Source organism: Notechis scutatus, chromosome 10 (genome assembly GCF_049901735.1).
Source record: "Notechis scutatus isolate UNSWTSFEM ecotype Mainland chromosome 10, rNotScu1.2, whole genome shotgun sequence".
In the NCBI taxonomy this organism is placed as follows: Eukaryota; Metazoa; Chordata; class Lepidosauria; order Squamata; family Elapidae; genus Notechis; species Notechis scutatus.
This window is the reverse complement of record NC_142018.1, coordinates 12,121,143-12,146,961: the sequence shown is the minus strand read 5'-3', so window position 1 is coordinate 12,146,961 and position 25,819 is coordinate 12,121,143. Positions and strand designations below refer to the sequence as shown.

Genomic DNA, 25,819 nt, shown 5'->3' with positions numbered 1-25,819 from the left:
TTGGCCCAAATCTTGCCCAAGATGTTATAACTAATAATAACAAACATTGGGAGAGTGGAGGAAAGAGATGATGAGCTGGACAGCTAGCTGACATTTTGAATAATTGCTGCAAATGTGTGACTGTATCAGAGCTCACAACTGACTCAAGTAAATGCTCCCCCTTACTTTTCTTTCCTTCCCATTGTTTAGCAAAAAAAAAAAAAAGCCAGAGGCTTGTAGCTATATGAAAGTATCTTGAAATCTTTTTTTTAAATATAATTATATCACCACTATTGTCACAAATGTGCTTTTTCAAAAGGCAGCTGGACTTTGTTTTTTCTTGAAGATGTTTCACTTCTCATCCAAGAAGCTTTTTCGGTTCTTAGTTCAGACAGAACTGAAGAAGCTTCTTGGGTGAGAAGTGAAATGTCTTTAAGGAAAAGCAAAGTCCAACTGCCTCTTGAAAAAGCAGCTTTGGGACAACCATGACCTGGATGACCAAAAATCTCCATAGACATATCACCACTATTGTAAGAAAGGAGGGAATGTTCTCAAACCATTTTGATTTCCTGCCCCAGACTTTAAGGAAGCACTTTAACCGATCGTAAGGATGATGAATCCTACAAATATATATTTAGCCAGGCACATTCACATGTCCCTGAATGACAAGGAGACATAATCTCCCTTGTGTCAAATGATCAAAGATGAATCGAAACGCGTTCCTGGCTTTATCCCAGAATTGTTTCGGAGGCAAACTACCATATAAGCATGTGGCCAAGAAGATTAAACATCATTAAACCTTGTATATTATTGTATAGAACTGCTCAGGAAAAAAAGAATGAAATTTAGAAGATAGTCGTTGTGTAACCTGAATTTGGATTATGGCTGTGTTTCAGCTGGCAAAGTCATGTTAGCAAGTGGTTTTGAACATTGGTTTCCATGTAGAAAACCAATTCAGAATATCTTCTGGTTTTTCTACAGAAGTCATTTTTTAAACTGTTGATCCCAACTAGGCTTATTAAAGATCTGATCCTACAGAACTCCCCTGGATTTGCAAAACTACATGATTAAGGCTGTCCTTGATGAGTGTTTTCAGTTTTGGCAACTTGAAAATGTGTGTGGACCTCAACGTCAGGAGGGGAATTCTTGAAAGTCCACACCTCTTCAAGTCAAAATGGGACAACTCACCGCAGCTGACTCGCCATGGAATAATTTAACAATTCAATTTAATTATTTAAAGTAAATATTTTTTTAAAAAAATTTGTCATTCACATTTCATTATCTCCCTCCTTTGGCATCCTTTCTTTTAAGGATTATATTTCATCATTTGTTTGATATTAGTATCACTCTTGTGCTGTAGTGAGCTGGCTGCGATGAGTTGGCCACTGCCCTAGATGGTACAATATTGAGATGAACAATCTCTCTGTAAAGGAATAAAATATTTTATTTTGCTGCAGGACGCCAGTGCTTTGCTTCTTTAATACTTTTTTGTGTATGTTAGATTTCACTACACTCTCTGGTAAATCTTAGAAATTCATTTTTGTTCCTTGTACCCCTAGATGGATTTAAACATCTTTTCTTTGAGAAACTTGTGTACAGCCAAGGTAATCTAAGTCATCTGCCTATATTAAAATCCAGCTAGCACTGTCTTTATACTAGTTGGTCTTGCCATAAGCCAGTTGCAAGACAGAAAGTTTTGTTTTGTTTCATTTTTAAAAATTCCTTGATGCATGGTGATGTGAAATTGAAAGGCAGACCATACATCTACTTTTGAATCCTAATTCTTGCCCTTGTACAGTATCCAGAAATGCATAAGAGAGAGTTTTTATATTTCTGAATGTTGTACTTTCTACTCCTTGCAAGCTTGGTAAATACATGATCTAAATGTCTTAAAAGGTTGTCTCAGTGTGATGAAATCTCCTGGAACCAGCTGGACATAAAGTGGGAGGGAGAGTTGGCAGCCATCCATCCCAAGCGTCAATGGTTTTCATAGAAAAGAATAAATAGGAGACATGGTTTTGAGGTTTTCCAGCGGATGGAATATTTTGAGATTCGGGCTCATTCACATTCCTGCAATTGCTTGCAAACATCTATATTTTGTATTCTTAGACTACAAGTTCCATTCAGTTGGGGAAAGTTGGATTCATTGATTAATTTCTTTTAAAAGGATTGCCTGATGGCCTCATTGCCATGTCTTAATGTCAGGGATGCTGGAAGACACAGAACTGACGAAGGCTAAATGCACTGGAAGCTTTCAAGAAGAGATTGGGCTACCATTTGTCAGAAATGGTGTAAGGTCTCCTACTTGGGTGGGGGTGGGGGTTGGACTAGATTACCTACAAGGTCCTTTCCAACTCTGTTAATCTGTAAATCTACTCTCCTTCAGGGGTCCTTGATGCTCGCTAAGCTGGGTTGTTTCTTTGCAGATGTTTCATTACCCAAACCAGGTAACATCTATGCAGCATTTTTAGCAGTTCAAGTTTGATGGATAATTCCTGCTGTTGTCCTCGTTGACACAGGTGAGCCAGGATGGGGTGGGAAGGGGCAGGTAAGGTGATTAATGCTGACCTGCAGTGCAGGAGGGTCAGTTTGGCCTCGAAGGAGACTTGGAGGACAAACCAGGAGACAATTTGGATGCTGAATTGTAGCTCAGTGACCTGTTGACTGGACATTTGATGAAGAGATCTGAGCTCTCTGTATGGTGAGGACAGCAACAACAAAGAAATAAACAGTTCATGACTGTTTTCAGAGTTGTGGAAGTAAAGCCAGTGTCCACCTACCATATCTCTTTAGGGCAGCGGTACCCAAACTTGGCAACTTTAAGACTTGTGGACTTTTACTTCCAGAATTGCTATGCTGGCTGGAGAATTCTGGAAGTAAAAGTCCACAAGTCTTAAAGTTGCCAAGTTTGGAGACCTCTGCTTTAGGGCCAACAACATTTTAACTATTTGTGTATATATGATGCCCCTTCATTTGAAAAGTCACATAAGCACAGGCATCTCTATTGATCTCTTGCTGTATACCAACGACACAAGACTGCACAACTATAAGGTATACAACTGTACTCTGATCAACTGCTCGATAGTGAGATGGGTAGTAGATAAATCTAATTAATAAATAAGAGACCTATGATGGATCGTTCAAGTAAACCATGAATAGTCTGAATGAATACAAAACTGAATGAAAAACTGATGGCGACCTTCTACCGCTGCACCATAGAGAGTATCTTAACTTACTGCACTTCTGTATGGTTTGCCAATTGCACTGTGGCAGATAGGAAAGCACTCCAGAGGGTTAACCTCATTGTCCAGAGGATCATGGGTTGCCCTCTCCCCTCTTTGGAAGAGCTTTATAGTTCAAAGATCCCTCTCATCCTGGGAACCCTTTTTTTAAACTATTACCATCTGGCAGACAGTACAGGATAATAATAAAAACAAGGACAAATAGGCTGAAAAACAGCTTCTATCCCAGGGCGGTAGCTCTGTTGAATTCTACTGTATACTGTAGTACACTGAAGATGGTTGTACGATGTGCAATGACAATAAAGTAAACTAAACTAGCCATAAGTAAAACCAGGGGGTGAGAAAAGATGAATGTTGAAATCTTGATTTTAAGACCCCTCTTTTAGCAGATTCAAGAGACCAAATTTCCATCTGAACGCCTCTTCACGGAAGTGTCAGGCCAGCCCATTGATTTACATGCATTTTTACATCAATTGCCACTATTTTCATTTACATAATGGCATTAGATGAATGACACCAATAGATCCAAATGACATAAATCACCACCAACACTTTGTAATGCAATAAACATTTGGCAGTAATGGAATCTTTTCTCTCCCCAACTGGTCCATTAAGTAGATTTCACTCTGATGATTTCACTGAAAGAAACAGTGCGAATATTATTATATCGTTTGGAAATATTCCCTGTTTCGTTTTTTTTTAAGAGATGGGGAAATGTGCTAAACCCTATCAAGATGGTTTTTTTCTCAAATCATGTATGGCCCTCCAAATGTTTTTTGGATTGAACCTCATCAATCTAAATGACAGGCTATATAAAGCTATGAAAACAGCACCATCTGGAGGAACATCTGCTGCCACCCATACAGATATTCCTCTTTCCATGTTCAAAGGAACAGTAGCCTAGCAATATTCATCTAGTGTCTGAGATACGATGAACGGTTGTAGGAACTGGGCATGGCTAGTCTAGTGGAGAGAAGGACCAGGGGAGACAGGATAGCAGTCTTCCAATATTTGAGGGGCTGCCCTAGAGAGTAGGAAGGGGTCAGGCTATTTTCCAAAGCACCCAAAGGCCAGAAAAGGAATAATGGATGGAAACTGATCAAGGAGAGATTCAACCTAGAAATAAGGAGAAGTGTTCTGACAGTGAGAACAATCAACCCGTGGAACAGAAGTTGCCTTCGGAAGTTGTGGGAGCTTCATCACTGAAAGCTTTCAAGAAGAGATTGGACTGCCATCTGCCAGAAATGGTGTAGGGTTTCCTGCTTGGGCGGGGGGGTTAGACTAGATGACCTACAAGGTCCCATCCAACTCTGTTAATTTGTAAAATATTTTGACAGCTGGTTCTTCTACCTGCTTCTACCATGACAGTCAGTGACCAAAAAGAAGACAAAACCAGGAGCTGTCATCTGAGATATTTGAAGAAGATTCAAGTTGTCTTTGGGTTTTTACACTGCCAATGTCAGTTTGAAATTACCCAGTTTTAATAACACTGCACACTAAAATCCATATGAAGAATGATGTAGCACAAACAGCAATGAGGTTTTTTTGAAAGAATATGATTTTCACACAGCTTAAACATCAATTTGTTGGTTATTTTTATGTGAATGCACACATTAAAGTTTTAGGTCAGGTTATGAATGACAAGAAATGTAATACACACAAATGGCACTAATGGAAAATGCAGGAAAAAAGAATCACATGCCTCTGAATGCTAAAAGGCATGTTCATCTCACCTATCCTTGGGGCTATTAGGATAAAAGTTTGAGGCAGACATCCATCGTTCACTACACAAAATAAGCAAGAGAAACCTAAAAGTAAACAGTCTAGACTTCTGCCAACCTTGGTGTCTCCTGAGGGGTGGCAAGTCAACTTCCAAGTTGTTTTTATTGACATAATTTCAGGGTTTAAACACACCCCCAGGTCTGGCTTCCCTACATGGCTGACATCATTTGGAAGGGGAGAATTTACACATTTTCCCCTCCAACTCCTAGCAACCTAATAACATATAGATTGAAGATATAATGATGATGTTATCCATTCCGTCGTGTCCGACTCTTGGTGATTCTGTGGGCCAGGTCTCTCCACATCTATCTTGCACTACTTCTTTTGAGTTGTTCTATGCTCTGGCTGGTGTGCGCTTTGATGGTGTTCCACTACCGTGTTCTTGGTGGCCTGGTTTCCTTTTATTGCTAATTTTTCCAAACATAATACCTTTCTCTGATGAATTTCCCCCATACGACATTATATTGAAAATTATATTGAAAATAGAACGTTACATGATTAGCATTGTTTTCAGTAAACGTGGCCAAAGGAGCTGGCCCTGAATCTGCAAGAAATCTTCTGGATACAGCAGGTATCTGGGCCCACTGTTCACATACAAGTAGTATGTAGTTCCTCCACTTATAACCATTTGTATAGCGAGTGTTCAAAGTTACGACAGCACGGAAAAAAATGACATACACCATGTATGAGCCGTGGTGGCACAGTGGTTAGAGTGCAGTACTACAGGCTATTTCTGCTGAAAGCTGGCTGACTGCAATTGGTCAGGTCGAAGCTTACCAGGCTCAAGGTTGACTCGGCCTTCCATCCTTCTGAGGTGGGTAAAATGAGAACCCAGATTGTTGGGGACTGACTCTATAAACCGCTCACTGGGTTGTAAAGCACTGTGAAGTGGTATATAAGTCTAAGGGCTATTGCTGTTGCCATTGCTACTCATAACCATTGGAGCATCCCTACGGTCACATGGTCAAAATTCAGATTCTTGGCAGTTGGTATGTATTGATGATGGTTGCAGCATCCCACGGGGGGCATGCGATCACCATTTGCAACTTTTCCAGCTTCCAACAATCAAAGTCAATGGAGGAAGCCGGATTTTGCTTTTAATGACTGAGATTCACTTAACTGCACTGACCCAAAGGTGCTTTTTTCAGGAGGCCACTGGACTTCTTGGTTTTTACTTGAAGATGTTTCGCTTTTCACCCCAGAAGCTTCTTCGGCTCTGACTGGATGGTGGGGAATGGAAGGATTTATATTCCTTGCAGGCAGCTGGTCATTTGCATCTTTTTTAGAGAGTCGTTGAGGCCACTTGGAGGTGTATCTGTGTCCTCAGGGTGACCTGAGTAGTGCAAATGGTTCCTGTAGTCTGCAATTTTTCCTCCCTCTGGAAATCCATTCCTACTCCCACATCATTCGAAGGGTGTTCAATCCCAAATTGTATAGCTAAAAGTATGTAGAGATTCTCAGTCATCCAGGTCTTGGTTGTCCCTAAGGTGCTTTTTTCAGGAGGCAACTGGAGTTTCTTGTTTTTTTCTTTTGAAGATGTTTTGCTTCTCATCCAAGAAGTTTCTTCAGCTCTGATTGCTTTGCTTAACAACAGAACTCCTGGTCCCAATTGTGATCATTAAATGAAGGACTACCTGTGTTCACCCAGCGCAGCTCACTCTGCCCAACTTCCAATGTTAGTCCTTCTCATTTGGTGGCCGCCTTAATTTTGTGGATGGCATATGGGCTGGATTCCTTGGGGATCCAAATTTCATCGCCTTCGTGGCCTCTTTGATCAGCTGCCCCTTCCAAGGCTGCAGTCAGTTCCGGCCCAAAGATGTTGGTGTTCCGGTAATTGGAGGTAAGATGGCTGAAAGAAGATTCAGAAGAGCTTTCCTCCCGATTTTCTTCATCTTGGTCATCCTGTAACTTTGTTGTCTCCAGTTGCAAGGACTCAGTCACATCTGCCTTTTTGAAGGCCCCTTTGAAGTCATGCAAGAAGGTTGTTTTGGGGGCAAAGAAGAGGAGGAGAAAGATCAGTCCTGTAGAAACCCCACATAGGAAATAAAAGCCCACCTTCTCGGGAACACCTGCAAAGAGAGAAGCTGATGTTCAGTGCATTTAGTCTGAATTCACAAACCTCACAAGCCATGGCTTGTTCAACCCTTGTTTACTTGTTTACATAACCGTTCCCTGAATGTGCACTGTTTGTCTAGGTAGAGGACTGTACTTGGCTTTGTTAGTAGCCTCATGAATCCTACAATCCAAAAAGTAACTGGTGAGGCCAGGAGACAAAAATAAATTTAATTTCTCTTATGTTTAATGAAAAATAAATACAATTAGCCTGTTCCTTCTCTACTAATGTTCAACCAACATACAGCGTGGCTTTGCATGTGATATGAACCACATCCTCTAATTCCTCAATCTTAAAGATGAAAAGTTAAATAGTTTTCTGGTCTCGAGGCTGGATATAAACTTGCCCTAAATTCTCAATGGTGAGAGAGAAATGAAAGAGTCACAGGGATAGTTGAATCCCAAAGGATTGCAAAAATCTAGCTATATACTATTAAAATTCTTGTGTCTGTAACCTTTAACTAGACATAAAGATATAGGTGAAGGTTCCCCTCACACATACGTTCTAGTCGTTTCTGGTTCTAGGGGGTGGTGCTCATCTCCGTTACAAAGCCAAAGAGCCAACGCTGTCCGAAGACGTCTCCGTGGTCATGTGGCCGGCATGACTAAACGCCGAAGGCGCACAGAATGCTGTTACCTTCCCACCAAAGGGGTTCCTATTTTTCTACTTGCATTTTTACATGCTTTTGAACTGCTAGGTTGGCAGAAGCTGGGACAAGGAACGCGAGCTCACTCCGTTACATGGCGCTTGGGATTCGAACCACCCAACTGCCGACCTTTCTGATCGACAAGCTCAGCGTTTCAGCCACTGAGCCACCACATCCCTTAAAATGGTGCATATGGTAGGGCAAAACCTTTTTCAATTAAGGTACTTTAAATTGGCTAACTTAACAGAGTCTGTCCAAAATCTAGCAAGCGTGACTCCCATAGAGTTAGAATTTGGGAAATTTTATAACACACTTTGCAACATGAAATTATCATAAAACATGTTATAACAAAATACAAAACACCACGGAACAATTCCTGCGGTCAACTGTTGATGTTTGACTGTGCTGTACAGTTCAACATGTGATACTTTCAACATGTGATACACCTCTGAATATCTCCCTGCATTTTGAAGAACTTCTCAACTACATTAGAAGCTCTGCCATGGTTGAAGGCATGAAGGAATCTGGTAAGGGAACGATGACTGGCGGTGGTCAAAGGTTGTGTCTCATGTAGGATGAAAATCTCATGTCACACCATGCACTCCTGTATGGCCAAGAAGGATCGCACGTACCCCAAATATGGGCTATTGTTTCCAGAGAGTTAGTAAATATCATCAGATTTTCTTGGAACCGCTTGGACAGCCTCGGCCCGGTGTACCAGCCACCTGTAGCAAATAAGGGGACAGGATGGTCTTACTAAGGATGCCTCCAGTAGCAAGAGAAGAAAGTTCCGGTTCTTAGTCTGTATCACTTATGGGACAAGCATAAACTCACTGGCTCATGCATCTTTTGAAGGCCACATCTTCCAGATAGGGGATGGGTGACTTTTTGACAACCAAAACCTATGTGTTACTCCCTAACTGACCCAAATCCCTAAACACGACAGACCCTCTGTAGTTGAAGCAATGATTCCTTTATTAGGACACCAGCAGCCCTGGCAAAAAAGTTATTTTCACCACAGGCTAACAAGTCTGTCCTGCAGGGAGATGGATAGTTGTCTGCCACCTATTCATCTCTGGCCCCTGCCTTTTATCCCCAGAGCTAGGGTGTGGCTTCGCTAGCAGCAGTTGCTCTTCCATCCTGAGGATCAGCCCATGGATTTCCACTGCTCTCCTCTCCTCTGCCTTCTGCGCAGCCATGCATCAGGCACTGGACCCAGCTGTTCCTCCTCTTCTCCATCAGCCACTGCCAGACCTGGGGACTGTTGACTCTCCATCTGAGGGCTGACAGGCTCCACCTCTGCCTCTCTTTCTCTCCCTCTCCCTCTCCCCCCCCCCCCGACAGCTCCATTCCTTCTTCCCCCTTGGAGCTCTCAGGTTGTCTTGATGCTGACCCTGACTCCCACACCTCCTCCTTCTCCTCTGATTCAGCTGCTGGAAGGGCCGGCGGCTGACAGGCCACAACACTAGGCCATCCTCTGTGCCACTAGTTTTGGTGGTCAAGAACTCCAGAAGGAGTAGGAATGACATCAGGCAAGGAAGTGTCTCACTGATGACATCATCAAGCAAATGGTATCGTTGATGCAGTTTTCATGATGATGCTCTGTTGATATGATCTCACGGGAGGTTTCCCAGATGCATGTGACCAGGAATAAGCAACTTTGGTCAGGTTGAAGGGTATGAGAAAGACCATACTTCAAAAAGCAGGGTGGAATCAGGTCCTCTGGAGGGAGCGAGGAAAGTTTAAGGCAGCCATTTTGCTTCTCTACCCATCCATCCCAATGTTCTAAACCAGGGGTGTCAAACTCGATTTCATTGAGGGCCACATCAAAGTTGTGTTTGACCTTGGGGGGCAGTGTTTGTGTGTGTGTGTGGCTAGGATGGGAGTGTCCAGCTTGATGTCACACATTGAGGCTCCGTTTTTGGCCACGACAGCCTTCCTGGGCTCTATTTTTGGCCATGATAGCCAGCAGCAAAAATGGAGCTCAGGTGGGCCACACATGGACTCCTCAGCTCCCTTTTCACTGGCAGAGGCACCACAGGCTGGTCCTTCACTATTTCCAGGGTGGGCCCATGAGCCAGATCTGGGCCCCGGGCCTTGAGTTGGATGCCCCTGTTCTAAACTGTGCAAAAATGGAAGAGATATTTACGACTCTATTTGCACAGATTGACTGCAGGCAACCTCAGGCATGACACTCCGCTAGATCTGTTCACAGTTATAACAGCCCCGTTGTCCCAATGTGGTTACCAGATTAATGCACTTCTGGCTTGCCACACTACAGTGAACCTAATAGTCTGCTATGTACGACATGCTAGTATGCCATCGACTACAAAAGCACCAAGCAACCCTTTAACCAAGCTTATGACATGGTGGGAATTCAGTCATTTCATTTCCCATCAGAAGCCAGTAGGAAATCATTTTTGCTATTATTTGGCAACCTGCCTCCATGTTCCAGTAGCAAGATCCCAGGAAGGGATTATGTTCTAATAGGAGGGAATTATGTCAGCGCTACAGGCTGCTACAGGTTTATTATCTATGGAAATACAACAGGGCTCTTGAGGGAATGCAGTTTTCCCTTGGGGAGCCCAACTGAAATCTCATGCCATGGGGAAATCAGAAAAGAGCCACTGGGAATTCTGAATCCCACTGGGAATTCTGTTCTCTTCAGGGCAAAGGGAATCGAAAGAGATGCTGGATTCAGAAGCTGGAGAATGGATTTCGCTGAGGGAGGACAACAATATGTTGCTTGCATTTCTTAAGCACTTCCCACTGCTACTGAGGGAGGGCTTCTCCCCTCCATTTGGCAGACGGAGGGTGGAGAATTTGAGATCCTTCAGACCTTGCTGAGCTACCAATCCCAGGACGGCTCACCCTGGTTCAATCCAACTGGTGCTGAGAGATGGACCATGGCAACATCTGGAGGATGTCAAGAGTTCTTTATAGGATGGGACACAGAAGAGGCACAAGGAAGCATCTTCCTTCCTTTCCTTGGGTTGACCTCCACAGGATTTTCTCCAGGGCAAATTTTGCCCAACTGGGCTAGATATTGTTGTTACATCCTCTCAACCCAGGGGTCCCCAACCACGGTCCGGGGACCCAGTTCACCGGTCCATGGAACAAGTCCTACCGGCCGCTGGTTGTTGGCACCGCCATCTTTTTGATGAAAAAGTGCTTCCGGTGAGCTTTTCCGGTAGAAAGCTCACCAGAAGCACTTTTCATCAAAAAAAAGATGGCGGCGCCCCAGCTGATGCCGGGTACTGGCCAGCGGCGCCCAGCTGATGCCGGTACCGGGTCAGCGGCATAAAAAGGTTGGGGATCACTGCTCTAACCCCCACTCCTTTACCCTTAAACTATCCACTATTGACCTCACCCCATTCCTAACAGGTCTGTAAGGGGCATGCATAAGTGCACAATTGTGCCTACTTTTTGTCCCTATTTATTCGTACCTATTTCCTGTATTCTTATTCATGTTTATACTTATACCTACTGTGTTTCTCATATAATAAGGCCGGGTCTTTTTTTTGGCGTTGGTGGGGTACTTTGTATCAGGGTCAACGCAGGCAGCACCATATTCGGGTGTGCAACAAAAGTACTTCCTAACAGTAAGCCCCCCCCCCGCCATTCCCCCCCATTTCGCATGTTTTAATATAGGCCTTAATTTGGGGGAGGGACTTAATTTCATTTCATGCCTATAAAACATGCTGGGACTTCCTATTGGGGGAGGCCGCATTGTTGGAGAAACAGGGTATTATCTTGTAAGCGATTGACAAATCAAATAAATAAGTAAAATAAATAAAATATTTGGGTCCCAGAATTCCCAAATAAAAGGCACCCCTTTGGGAAAATCATCCCAGGGGCACCCACCCTTTTTACAGTGACTTTCTATTCTGTGTGGAAAACAGGCTGTGAAAACTTGGCCTGTTACCTGAAGACCTGATGGAACCTATGGAAAAATGTAGCAAGAGCATCATCCCTCCAATTGAGTCGGTTCATGTTTCCAGCCTGTGATTGGCTGGCTTTGTTCAAATATTTTTTTTGGGGTCTTTCTCCAAATGTACTAGGTTTCCTATCCAACCCTGGTTTTGCCTTGGATGGCTGCTAACCAGGTCCAGTCTCTATGGAACTATTTCTTGAATGGGAGGGAGTTAAGTCCTTGTAGCAAACTTTGGAGCTTCATGTACACACCGCTGTTCTCTTCTACTCCTCTGCAGCCACATAGTGGTCCCAGATTTCTCCTCGGCATTCATGAATTCAAGGACTGTTATCTCTACACCATTTGATCAGAGATGGTGTTCAGCCAGTTCTGACTGGTTCTGGAGAAATGGTAGCGGAAACTTTGAGTCATTAAGAGAACCGGCCAATACCACCTCTGACTGGCCCTGCCCCCGTCTATTCTCTGCCTCCCATCGAGTCCCACCTGATCGGCTGGGTCTCCTTTTGTTGTCCTGCACAGGAGAACGGAGCTGGAAAGCAGGTTAGTGGGGTGGGGAGCAGTAGTGGGATTCAAAATTTGTTACTACTGGTTCTGTGGGCATGGCTTGGTGGGCATGGCAGGAGAAGAATACTGCAAAATCTCCATTCCCACCCCATTCCAGAGGAAGGATAGTGTAAAATCTCCATTCCCTCCCCACCCCAACTAACCTGCTTTCCAGCTCCCTTCTCCCGTGCAGGGCAACAAAAGAAGACCCAGCCAATCAGCTGGGGCTTGGGAGGCAAAGAATAGATGGGGTGGAGCCAGTCAGAGGTGGTTTTTGCTGGTTCTCCAAACGACTCAAAATTTCCACTACCGTTTCTCCAGAACTGGTCAGAACCTGGTGAATACCACCTCTGGTGGGGAGAGAATGGGATTTTACAGTATTCCTCCCCTGCCATGCCCACCAAGCCATGCCCACAGAACGAGTAGTAAAAAAACATTGAATCCTACCACTGCATTTGATATTAGAGAAGATAATCCCAAAAGTGCTTTTTCAAAAGGCAACTGAACTTTCTTGGGTTGTTTTTTTTTCAAAAACATTTCACCTCTCATCCAAGAAGCTTCTTTTAGTTCAGTTCTTAGATGAGAAGTGAAACATTTTCAAAGGAAAAAAAAATCTAAGAAAGTCCAGTTGCCTTTTGAAAAAGGACCTTTGGGACAACGATAACCTAGAGCAAGGGTCTTCAAACTTGGCAAGTGTAAGACTTGTGGACTTCAACTCCCAGAATTCCTGAGCTAACATGACCAGAGGAGGAGTTCTGGGAGTTGAAGTCCACAAGTCTTAAAGCTGTCAAGTTTTGAAGACCCCTGTCCTAGACGATTGAGAATCTCCATGGATGTAAGAAAAGGTTTTTGGAGAGGAGGCTTTCCCCAGGTACTTCTCCTATCCAGAGACGTACTGTGGATTAAAATCAAGGCGGAATAATTACCATGGGTGTAATCTGAGATTGAGAAGGGGTCTTCCCAGGATTCACGTGTTGCTTCTTCTAGCAACTGCCTTGGCACTGAAAGACACACAGGAGTGCAGGTGATGGGAAAAGCAAACAAAATATTGTATAATAATTATCATTTCCAGGGGCCATCTTAACATACATGGAAAAAAAAGTGGTGGGACTTATCTCCAGGGGGGATGAGTCTGCCTACCGTGATGAAGTGGGACCAGTTGCTTTCGTGGAGACAACAACTTGGTCCTCAACACCAATAAGACCAAGGAACTTATAGTGGATTATAAAAGGAACAGATCAGACATCCAGCCCTTGCTTATCAATGGAGGCAGAGTGGATCAAGTGGCCAGTTTTAAGTTTCTGGGTGTTACCCTAAAAGAGGACCTGACCTGGGGTGCTCACATTGCAGCCCTGGTCAAAAGGGCCCAGTAGAGATTATACTATCTGAGACTTCTCAGAAAACAACAACTGAATGAAAAACTCCTGGTGACCTTCACAGCACTGTGAAGCAGCATATAAGTCTAAGTGCTATTGCTATTGCCCTTCCCTCCCTCCCCAGGGTTAGAATGCAGTGTTGCAGGCTAATTCTGCTCACTGCCAGCAGTTTGATCTTGACTGGTTAAAGGTTGACTCAGCCTTCCATCCTTCCGATGTGGATAAAACGAGGACCCAGATTATTTGGGAAAAATAGGCTGACTCTATACACTGCTTAGAGAGGTCCATGAAAGCACTGTGGAGCGATATATAAGACTAAGAGCTATTGCTAAGTGATATCTCTATGCCAAAGCCCTAAACAGGTCTAGCTTGGAATGGAGAACTGGACCAACTGACCACTTAGCTTGTCAGTTGCGCGTCCTTCCCACCTCAAATATCGGCAGGTTAATTTGCTGTCCTACTTACCGCAAGTGTAGGACACTCTCAATTGTTTCTTCACCCCCGGGAAGCAAGGGTCTCCAAATGTAGCCGTGCTAGCAACAAGGGTGCAATTCCTCTTCTTGTGGCACCTTTGGGACACTCTTCTCAAGGCATCAGGAGCTATGCATTCTACAAATCACACACATACACAATGCAGTCAGCCCAAGTGGGGATGGAGAAATGGCAAATTCTGGAGGTTGGTGTCATGTCCCCATTGGAGTCTGAATCTGAGGAGGAAGATGAACAGCTGACAGGGAATGGGAGTGTGGCTCCGTTGGCTGTGGAGGAAACTGGGGAAGGGCAAAATCCGGCTGGGCAGAGCAGGGGAGAAGTAGAACAAGGGAGAGGGAATTCAGAGGAAGATCCAGGCCCGCCCCCTCTTTATCCTAGGGCATGCAGGGAAGAAGAGAGAAGAGAGCAACATGGGTTGCATGGATTAACGAGGGAGGAAAGGGCCCTGATTCCCTTCACAAGGCACACTTGTGGAGGGAGTTTAAAGGAGAGGCAGATGGGATGGACGGTTGTCGGGAACAAACATTGAGTTTATCTAATGTTGGCTGCTGTTATCTGAATTCCTGGCATCCTCCCAACAGATTGGATTTACTGCTATGTTACCTCACTTCTATAACTTCTTATCTTGCCCTGCCAGATTTATTACTTTATCTTGCTTTGTTGAATATATAGCTTAAAGTTTTTTTGTTTATACTATTTTGGATTGGAATATGTGCAGCCAAAGGCAGTTGCAGCTTCCTGGGTGAGTTTTTCTCCAAACCGGAAGGTAACTGGAACATGGGGGGGGCAAAGTTGGAGCTAATAAAGGGACCTCTACTTATTATCTGGCTGGGTTGCCTTTGTGCCATGCCCCAGGTCATCACAGTTGGCTCCGTTGTGGACTTTCCAAACAGGCCTCGAAGACTGACTGTCTACCACAGTCAGTCTCAAATGGGTGGTCGCAAGTTTTGTTAGAGTCAAGACACCATATTATCTCTATTATGCATTAGGTAGAGGCCCGCTTAGTATAAGGTTGGATGTGGCTTTTGTTCATCATTTATAAAATGCGAGCACGGTGTGGGTGAATCTGTCCCATCCTATTCAGATACTGAAAGCAAAGAAAGATGTTCACCAAGAGATGTTCCAGATGTTTTGCTCAGATGATGCCGAGAAGATCCTGGAGTTTAAAATATTTGGAGTGAATCAGGTCACCACACTTGGTGTCAAAGAGACTCCAAGTCTTTCAAGCTTTTTCAGGCCATGAAGCTGTTAGCTTTTCTTAAAACAAAACAAAAAACCAGAACCCACAAAATATCAGATGTGGGTTTCTGCTTTTATTTTATTTTATTTTATTTTATTTTATTTTATTTTATTTTTTATTTTATTTTATTTTATTTTATTTTATTTTATTTATTTTATTTTATTTTATTTTATTTTATTTTATTTTATTTTATTTTATTTTATTTTTTATTTTATTTTATTTTATTTTATTTTATTTTATTTTATTTTATTTTTTTTATTTTATTTTATTTTATTTTATTTTATTATTTTATTTTATTTTATTTTATTTATTTTATTTTATTTATTTATTTTTTTATTTTATTTTATTTTATTTTATTTTATTTTATTTTATTTTATTTTATTTTATTATTTTATTTTATTTATATTTTATTTTATTATTTTATTATTTTTATTTTATTTTATTTTTTATTTTATTTTATTTTATTTTTTTATTTTTATTTTTATTTTATTTTATTTTATTTTATTTTATTTTATTTTATTTTATTTTATTTTATTTTATTTTATTTTACTGGAGAACAAATTCACCCTTTTTAACAACGGATGTCCTCCGTGCATTTTTCTCCTTTTTGCCCTTCGTCTCTCTGGGAACCCTGCAGAATTGTTTGAATGGAACCCTGTTCTAGAAAAGCATTCCTGGACAGTGCCCAAGCTCCTTAAATGTTAGCCTTACAACACAGCAGTGTCATTGTGAAGTGTATTATTTTTGACCTCAGCATCTCTCCTGTCTACCTTTCAACTGACATAAGCCATCAAGGGAGAATAGGGTTGGCTAAGTGGAGAGCGAATTTCATGCCAATGTTAGTTTCTGCTGGATGGAGAGTCAGTACTATAAATGGGGAAAGGGCCAGAGCTGAGCTGGCAACAAACAGGCAACAAAAGGAGTGCAAGTCAAGGTCATGAGAGGTTGGCATCAACCCTTCCTAGAGTGTTCATCTTGGCAGTTGTCCAGCTACACCAATTGTTGACTTTTTGTGTCCAGTAATGAAGCCTCAGCTCAGAACTAACTGCATCCACCAGTTGGTAGGTTGGTTGTTTATTTATTGGTTTGTTTGTTTATTACAGTTATTTGCTACCTATCTTGCTGTGAGACTACTCTAGGTGGTTTACAATAATAAAAAGGAAGAAAAATGAAAGGAGTGTAAGCAGAACAGAAGTACAATAATATAACAGTAAAAGAACTACGACACAGGAACAGAATTAGAATAAATACATGCATATGATAATCAAGAAGATGGATGGGTGGAGAACAGAAAGCAAATGGGAGGGTAGGTGGAATATGCCATCAACCCATGTTAGAAATTCCATTTATATATAGCACTATAGACCAAATAAAATGCAGTCACCATGTGCTTTACTGCTTAACTGTTCTTCTGTAACTCAGAACAAAAAAAAACAGAGTATATTCCATAGATCTAAACTTGTAAACACTGCCATCTACTGGCTGAATACTACTGTAGTTGTTGCACAAAAATACATTCCAACAATGAATTCCAAACTGCCCCATTTGGTCCTCAGGCCAACCTGCAGAGCCAGGTCTTTAAACTCTTGCAGAAGGATAGAAGAATTATCCAACAGGGAAGATGAACCAGAGTGCATGTCTGAAGGAGGCGATACTTAAAGGGACCTGTTTCCCTTATAACACCTGTACACCATCACTTTCCCTCTCTAAGCCTCAGCATTTCAAAAGGCTGAAATCCATCACAACTGGTTCAACAACAACAAAGGTTCCTTCATCTCCAACTCAAAGGGGTGGGGGATGAAAAGAAGGGGGAAAAACAGTAGTGTGCCATTTTACAAACCACCATATGATCTGTGATAGAACTCTGGTCAATTTCAGCTTTGTTTGCTTGGACCAGGCTGCTTAAAGGAAGCTACAAAGCCAACCAGCTACCCTTCCCATTTCAGGACCTGGGATGTTGTCAGAGGATTTGATGCAATGGGGGAAACTTCTCCAACCAGTTGCCATGATGGAAATTCAGAGCAACCTTCAAGCTAGCACCAAATCCTGATGTGGAAAGGCCCATAGACTCACCAAGTGTAGTTAATGCTTAGGATTGTCTTAGCAGAGGCTGAGTTATCATGTACCTATTTCAGGCTCTGTCCCATTCATAGAATTACACTCCAGCTTTCCTCGCAAAGGTCGCCCATAAATCGAAGAATAAATTGCTAGAACTGAGTTGCTCCGACATTGTAGCCTCATCTTGTCATTTTCACATACGGTCTTGAGACGATAATTGGCTGAAAATGAAACACAGTCATTCCTCATCAATCTCTACCCACTCCTTGCTCCGTGATATTTTAAAATCTCTCTTCCTTTTATGAAGGCCATATTTGAGATAAGGAAAGGACTATCAGTACAAGTTTGACTCCCAGAACAACAGGCTAAATCTGAAAATGAATTCTTTTGAGCTGGTGTTAACCATTAATGATTGTAAGTGCTGGATAATGTATTGCATAGACCCGGACAATTGTGTTTTGTGCAATAATTCAATGACTACTGTTAGTCAAACTACAATTTAATATGATTTAGCTCCAAGATTTTAATCAACTGGGTTTGTTTGCAGTTATAGGTTTTTCAGATTAAGCTTCAAAATCACCTCTTCTAATTTTAGATGTCATATTTTCAACGGAAATTCAACAGGTGATCATATAAACTTTTTCTTTCTTTCTTTCTCATTCATTCATTCATGTCTGATTCTTGGAGACTGGACAAGTCCCTGTTTTCTTGGCAAGATTTTTCAGAAGTGGTTGAGCATTATCTCAGCTAGTGCTGAGAAAGAGTGACTGGCCCAAGGTCACCCAACTGGTGCCTAAAGCAGGACTAGAACTCAAGGTCTCACTGTTTTTAGACTAATGTCACAGGGGTGTCAAACTCAAAGCCTGGTGGCTGGATCTGGCCCACAGGATGCTTAGATCTGGCCCACAGACCCACCCTGGAAACAGTGAAGGACTGGCCCACAGTGCAGAGATGGTATTCAGCAGGTTCTGAGCAGTTCTGGAGAACCGGTAGCGGAAATGTTGAGTAGTTCGGAGAACTGGCAAATACCACCTCTGACTTGGAGATTTTACAGTATCCTTCCCCTGCCATGCCCACCAAGCCATGCCCAAGAACTGGTAGTAAAGAAAATTGAATCCCATCATTGCTACAGTGCCTCTGCCAGCGAAATGGGAGCTCGGGAAGGGCACGCTTTTATATATATATATATAAATTGCTTTATAATAAAGTGGAATTAACTTATTTGGTCTTGTTTCCTGTCTGGTCTATCTGGTAAGGCAGATAGGAGCTGATAATTTGTAAGGCCTAACCCAAAGAAAATCTTTGTGAGATCCAATCAAACCCAGTTCTCTCCAGGGAGGGAAGAATATATATATACATACATACATATATATACATATACATATACATATACATATACATATACATATACATATACATATACATGTGTGTGTGTGTGTGTGTGTGTGTTTCTTAAGTTTTGCGGGTACTTACATGTATGGTATTCAGCTTTGTTCGGTATTTTCCCGTCATTATAGTTGTGCTTTTAAAGTTGTAGCAACGTTTGACAGAATCTCATCTGCCACCATCAGGCTTGTGTGATTGGGTTCAGACGAACCCAATACACAAGCCTGATGATGGCAGATGAGATTCTGCCAAACATTGCTACAACTTTAAAAGCACAACTATAATGACGTGAGAAAATACTCCCCATCCAGTTCACAACTGCACAGTCTCTTGTCTTGGAGATCAAACACAACCCTGATGCGGCCCTCGATGAAATCGAGTTTGACACCCCTGCCTTAACCACAACACCAAACTGGCTCTCTTAGATTAACCTAGTGGGAAGCAAACAAGGCCCTGCCACTTCTTTGTTATGTGAACAAAGGATTCTCTCTATTGAGGACTCTCTGAAGAATCCTAGAGTTATTCAACCTTTCTCTAAGAAGTCTCTTATCTGCATCACCAGCTTTCGCCGACCCTTTTCCCAAAGCCCTCCAGATAGATTGAAACTTTTGGTTTCTACCCATGATGTTACAGCAGATTTGGATGACCTACTGCAACTCTTCAGAACTACTAGAGCTACATATCTTCTCCTTTCCCACACAGATGCCTTGCTGAAGTCACTTACCAGGTCTGCATTTGTAGGAAACCAACAAATATTTGTGTGTTCCTGGGCATGGATCGGGCCCAAACACTCGGCTGTGGACAAGGAAATGGCACCATCGGTGGTCCTGACACTCATCCATCATTTTCTGGTGGAAAAGGACAAGCAATAAGTGTAGCCATATCTAATTTAGAAAGACCATAAATAGTCCTTAGAAGGGCATAGGTTCTCCGCATCTCGACCTTCTCTAGAATTTGCAGTTTGTAAGCTTTCTCTTTCTCAGTTAATTTAGGGCTGTTGACTGGGGAATTCTGGTGATAGGCAGGATAGAAAAAGCAGGGTTGATGTTTCCACTTTGCTTCTTCCCAGCTTCTTTCATTCCTGTCTTGAAACTCCTAATAGGTATTAAGTGAAGTAGAGAAATCTCACTTACAAATGCAATGCACCAAGTGACTGAAAGTCTTGAATTTCCCTATGGACCAAGTAAACGAGAACGTTGTTTACACCCTTGTGGATCCATGGAGGTAGAAGCCTGATGTCCTCATACGGAGTCCTTTTTATAGCATCCCAAGACATGCCCCGATCTCCCCAGTCATCTCCCAGTTTGAAAGTCACACCAATACATGCTTTTAAGGGATTTTTAGTGTGTGCCAACCCCACACTAACATAGACCAGGTTGCCAAATGTCTTAACCAAGTCATACAATTGTTTGTGGTGCTGACACCAGGAGAAGAAGATGAGCAATTCCAAGATTGCTGGAGAAACTGGTAGACCCTAGATGTAAAGGGATGTATCCTTCATACTCTTGCAGGAACATGTACCAAAGAAGGGAAAGATGCTTTGGGGACCACCACACCCACTTTTGGACTAACCAAGTGTCTGCCTTGGGGAACATCTGTGGTTATGAAGGTCTGGCAAGTAGGTTGCTCAAGCAGGAGGACTTATATTTGAAGGTTCTGATCAAAGCCACCTGCTCCCCAGCTCATCTTTGAGAGATGAGTTAGCTTTTCCCCAAGCAGGAACAGCCATCAATGGTTAAATCGCTTAAAACAATAACATTTGCTGGCCATATTACCCAGAGCAAATTACAGTGGTGGGATGTAAAAATTTTTTACTACCGGTTCTGTGGGCGTGGCTTGGTGGGCAAGGCAGGAGAAGGATATTGCAAAATCCCCATTCCTTCCACACCCCACTAAGCTGCTTTCCAGCTCCGTTCTCCTATGCAGGGCAACCAAAGAAGACCCAGCCGATCAGCTGGGACTCAATGGGAGGCAGAGAATAGGTAGGGGCGGGGCCAGTCAGAGGTGGCATTTGCCGGTTCTCCAAACTACTCAAAGTTTCTGCTACTGGTTCTCCAGAACTGGTCAGAACCTGCTAAATACCCACCTGTGAAATTACGCCAGCAAACTTTTGTGTCATTTCATAGATGGTGGAGAAAACACCTTAGAAGAGCTGTCTCGATTGTGCCCTAACTTTGATTGTCCATTCTGTCACGTCTGACTCTTGGTGATTCTGTGGGCCAGATCTCTCCACATCTTTTGATCTTGCACTACTTCTTTGAGTTGTTTTATGCTCTGGCTGGTGTCAACTTTCATGGTGTCCAGCCACCTTGTTCTTTGGTGGCCTGGTTTCCTTTTATGCCCTAAGTCTAGTTTGGCTCTTTGTGTGAAAAAGCAGGAAAACATTTTTCCAGCCCATTCCTTCCCAGGTCTTTTAAGCCATCTACAGGAGAAATCTCAACATCAGCCAAGCCTTTGGGCAGTTCCCAAGTGTGTTGCTTTGCTAGCCGCTAGATGGCAATCTGTCTTTTCCGACACCTCCTCACTGGGAATTTCTCTCCTTGGCTCACACAACTCAACAACCAAAGGAGGGAATATGCCCTCTTGTCAACGCCCTAGTTGTCACACTTAGAGATAGGTTCTAGCTGTGGCTGGCAGGGGTTTCATTTAACTGAGGTTCCTCATGTTGAGAAGGCTGACACCAGAACAGCTTTTTCTCATTCTCTGTTGCTCTTCCTTTGCCCTCAAAGAAAGCGTGGGTCCTACAGCATAGAAGACTTTATTTTTCTGATGCTCCCTTCATTTCTGTTCATTTGTTTATTGTTATTGATTCTGTTTATTTGCTTAATGATTCCACACTTAAAAGAGGAAAACGGCTTTTTTTAAAAAAAGGTAGGGAGATGAGTTTCTCTCTCTCTCTCTTCCTAGCATTTTCACTTAATGTATTTGAATATAAGTAACTCGGGTTGGTAGTTGGGCTGTTGGTCTGAGTGCCGAGCTTGACAGTGTCGGAAGAAATGTCCATTTGGGTTCAGTTCCACGTGGGGAGAAAGACACTGGACACAGGGAGGAGGTTGTTTGGAAAGATGGTTTAATGGTGGAGAGGGCCACATGGTTTGAGGTCCTGGGCAATCAAGCACATGGGGGAGAGAGAGGGAGGGAGGGAGGGAGGGAGAGGGGGAGAGGGGGAGGGAGAGAGACCCTCTCTTGGGTTTTGAACTTGCTTCTTGTCCCTGTGAAAGAAATGTATTCTGATTGGTTGACAGACTCCCATGGGGCCATGCAGGGGTAACTTTGTAGGTTGTCTTGAGTCCCAGGCTTGGTTGAATCTTGCCTGGGTGATGATGTAATGAAGAGGGTTGTGTTCCGAAAGGGTATTGGACAATTCCTATGATGGCTTAATGGCTTTGTCTTGGATTGGATCTTGACCAAGGGCTAATCCTATCATGTCCTGAGGGTGAAGGTCTTTTGTCTTGCAGATAGGTTGGCACCAAAATATCTGCTGGGAGGGGGGGGCAGGGAGCTGAGGCTCTGAGTTTATGTCTTTAGAAACATATTTCTCCTTTAGGGAAAATATAATATTCTACCTTTTTAATATTTCCTAGAATGTTTCATTTTTCTAGGAGAGGGGTGGCTGTAGCTTTCGGCAGCAGTTTGTTTGCAAACATTTCATCACCATTCAAGGAGACTTCATCAGTGAGTTTTGGATTGGGCTCATCTGTGGACAGACGAGCACAACCCAAAGCGCCCTGATGATGTCTCCTCAAATGGTGACGAAAGGTTTGCAGCCAAACTGCCAAGCTCAGACCAACAGCCCAATTTTCACTCAATGCTAGGAAGATAAATGGTTCCCTTAACAACTGCAATAATTCTCTTAACAGCCCAAAAGGGTCATAAAAGGGGCACAACCCAGTCAACAATTGTCTTGCTTAGCTATGAACCACTCCGTTGTGGTCATAAGTCCACAAGAGGGCTGTGAAAATATCTGCAGACCCCTCACATCCCAGACATTAACTTTTTCAACTCCTACCCTCAAAACAATGCTATAGGGCACTGGACACAGAACAACTAGACACAAGGACAGTTTTTTCCAGAACACCATCCCTCTGCTAAACAAATAACTCCCTCAACACTGTCCAACTATTTACAAAGTCTGCATTACTCTTAATCTTCTCATCACTCCTTATCACACATCCCCTCCCACTTGTGACTGTAGGACTGTAACTTTGTCGCTTGTATCCTTACAATTTATACTGACTGTTTCCTAGTATGATTGGATTGCTTATTGTACCCTATGACTATTATTAAGTGTTGTCCCTTATAATTCTTGACTCTTGACGAATGTACCTTTTCTTTTTATGTACACTTAGAGCATTTGCACCAAGACAAATTCCTTGTGTGTCCAATCACACTTGGCCAATAAAAGAATTCTATTTTCTATTCCATTTCTATTTAAGTCGAGGACAGAATGCCTCTACAGAAAAACACTCTTTTGCACTGTTAGAATGTCTTACCTGGTGGGCTGTTGCAGACGAGCAATTGATGTCTTCTTCCAAAGAGATTTCTCCTGAGGCTGGACAGAGGTTTGGGCTGGGTACCCTTCGCCCATAGAAAGCAGACAGGATGGTAACGGAGGTCTTGTGGGGGCAAAGTATTGTTAGTTGCCCCCCATCGCAGGCATGGATAGTGTGGTTCTTCAAAACCTTCCTCAGATAACCTTGTGGAAGAGGAAAGTTGCAGACATCAGAAACCATGAAAATCTTACTTGTGCTGGACTTTAGACCAGGAGTCTCCATGCTTGGCAACTTTAAGATTTGTGGACTTCAGCTCCCAGAATTCCACAGCTAGCCATGCTGGGTGGGAAATTCTGGGAATTGGAATCCAGAGGTAGTGAGGGGAGGGGGGGAAGGGCGGAGGAGGGGAACTTGCCCCACTCACCCCACGCGCCTGGCCTGGCCACCGGGCTGCTTCTTTCCGCTTCTTTCTTCTTCTGCTTTTGGCTGCACGCAAGGAAAGCAGCAAAAGTATTTCTTTCTCTCCCCCAAACTCCGCCAGAGATGAGTCTTTGGGACCCTGCAAGGCCTCCTGCCCCAAGAGGCTGTGCCGGTGTGACAAGTTTCACAAAGACTCATTTCTGGCAGAATTTGGGGGAGAGAAAGAAAGACTTCTGCTGCTTCTGCTGCTTTCCTTGCACGAAGCCAAAAGTCTCTCTCTCTCTCCCCGCCCTGAGAATGGAGCTGGAGACGGTATCCTGCAATCCCAAATAAAGAACGATCGATCGGTAGGAAAACGGGGTGGGGAATTTTCCTGCGGACTTTTTGGGGGGATTTTCCCAGGGTCTCTTGGTCCGCAGGATTTAAAATTATGAGTTTGGTGGTCCCTGAGGTCCAAAAGGTTGGCGACCCTTGGTCTAGCCAGACAACCCTAGCATCCCCATCTTTCTCAATCCCAGAAGGTTCTGAAGGCTTCCGTCACACTTTTCAAGCCGCCCTACAGAACCAGCCAGCGCTATGTGGTATTTCATTAGCAGTCTGTTCCAGCACAAATTTGCTATTAAATATGGCAGGATTGGCATTAAATCACTGGGGGTGGGGGGACCCAGATGGACAGCATTGAACATTTGTGATGAAGTTATCACTTACTGCCCTGACAGGCCCTCGTATAGCTTTGCATTTTTAATTGCAGGAAGGTCATTTTCTAAACTGCTTCTTCTTCTTCTTTTTTTTTTTACGGTTTTAATAACACAGCCGTAAGTTGTGAGCTTGGTTCAAGCCCTACAAATGCTATTTCCAATTTATAGTGAAGCACCCTAGATCTGACAATATAACACAGAGAAAGATAAACAAATAGAAGCAATGCAAGCACAGTTGGCTAGTGACTGTAAAATAGGAAATAAAGATTTCTTTTTTTTTTAATATAGTTTATTAAATTTTTACAATTAAAACCAGTCACAATACATACACAAATAAGCAAAAGAAAGAAAGAAAAAAAGAAAGAAGAGAGAAGAGGAAGAGAGGGAAAGAATTTTGAGAAAAGAAAGAAAGAAAGAGGTTACAGGATTAAAATAAGAATACTTTTAATCCGGAAATAAAGATTTCTATTTAGGCTGGTATGAATTCAAGTCAATGGACAATAAAAAGCACCAGAAGGCAGAATTTAAATATATATATATATATGGCTGGAAACTAATCAAAGAGAGAAAATCTAGAGCTAAGGAGAAATTTCCTGACAGTGAGAACAATTAAATCCATGGAACAACTTCCCTCCAGAAGTTGTGAGTGCAACTTCAGAAGAGACTGGACAACCGTTTGTGTGAAATGATATAGGGTTTGCTTCTTAAGCAAGGGATTGGACTAGAAGACCTCCAAAGTCCCTTCCAATTGTGTTATTCTGACAACCAAAATTTTTCCTGTTTTTTTTTAAAAGTTTGGAGTCAAAAAAAGAAACACACGCACACACACAGTCGTCCCAAAGGTGCTTTTTCAGGAGGCAACTGGACTTTCTTGTTGTTATTTTCTTTTGAAGATGTTTCTCTTCTCATCCAAGAAGCTTCTTCAGCTCTGACAGGGAATGGGAATGGACACACACACACACACACACACACACACACAGAGAGAGAGAGAGAGAGAGGTCCTTTATTTGTCATTGCCACTATTCTTCTAAAAAGGACCTTGCTTTCTTTTGATTTCCTGCAGTTTTCCCTGCAGGAATAACAGATATTTAAGGACTTGAGTTAGAAGTTATCATCTCTCATCTTCAGCCACAGTCAGCCAGAAAATAGTAACTGCCAATGTTAAACCCGGATCCTCCTTCCTCCCAGTTTTAGCACATCGTCTCAGAAACTTACCTGAAAACTCAGGAGCTGCCTCCAGGAATGCTGGATAACCGGACAAGCTCACCATGGTTGCAACCAGCCAAAGCCAACCCATCAGCCAAGATCCAGGCATTGCATTGCATAGCCAGCCTTGGTGAAGCCCAGGCTCCAATGTAATCTGTTGGTCTCTCTCATCTCCTTCTGCTGCTGGAACTAAACACTCCTATTGTCCATT

At 42.8% G+C, this 25,819-nt stretch overlaps 1 protein-coding gene across 2 annotated transcripts; it reads right to left on the bottom strand.

Moving 5' to 3' along the window:
* Positions 1-4,628: 4,628 nt before the first annotated feature.
* Positions 4,629-25,819, bottom strand: LOC113416595 (protein eva-1 homolog C-like). Of its 2 annotated transcripts, XM_026674606.2 has the most exons (8): positions 25,618-25,819; positions 23,285-23,487; positions 19,516-19,639; positions 17,474-17,626; positions 14,081-14,224; positions 13,166-13,240; positions 8,395-8,487; positions 4,629-7,072 (listed from the first exon to the last, which is right to left on the bottom strand). In XM_026674606.2, the coding sequence occupies exons 1-8, from the start codon at positions 25,715-25,717 to the stop codon at positions 6,690-6,692; spliced, it is 1,275 nt and encodes a 424-aa protein (XP_026530391.2). In that variant the 5' UTR covers positions 25,718-25,819; the 3' UTR covers positions 4,629-6,689. The 2 variants fall into 2 exon arrangements, with proteins under 2 accessions (XP_026530391.2, XP_087828255.1); XM_087972129.1 differs by lacking the exon at positions 8,395-8,487 and having other exon boundaries at positions 25,618-25,807.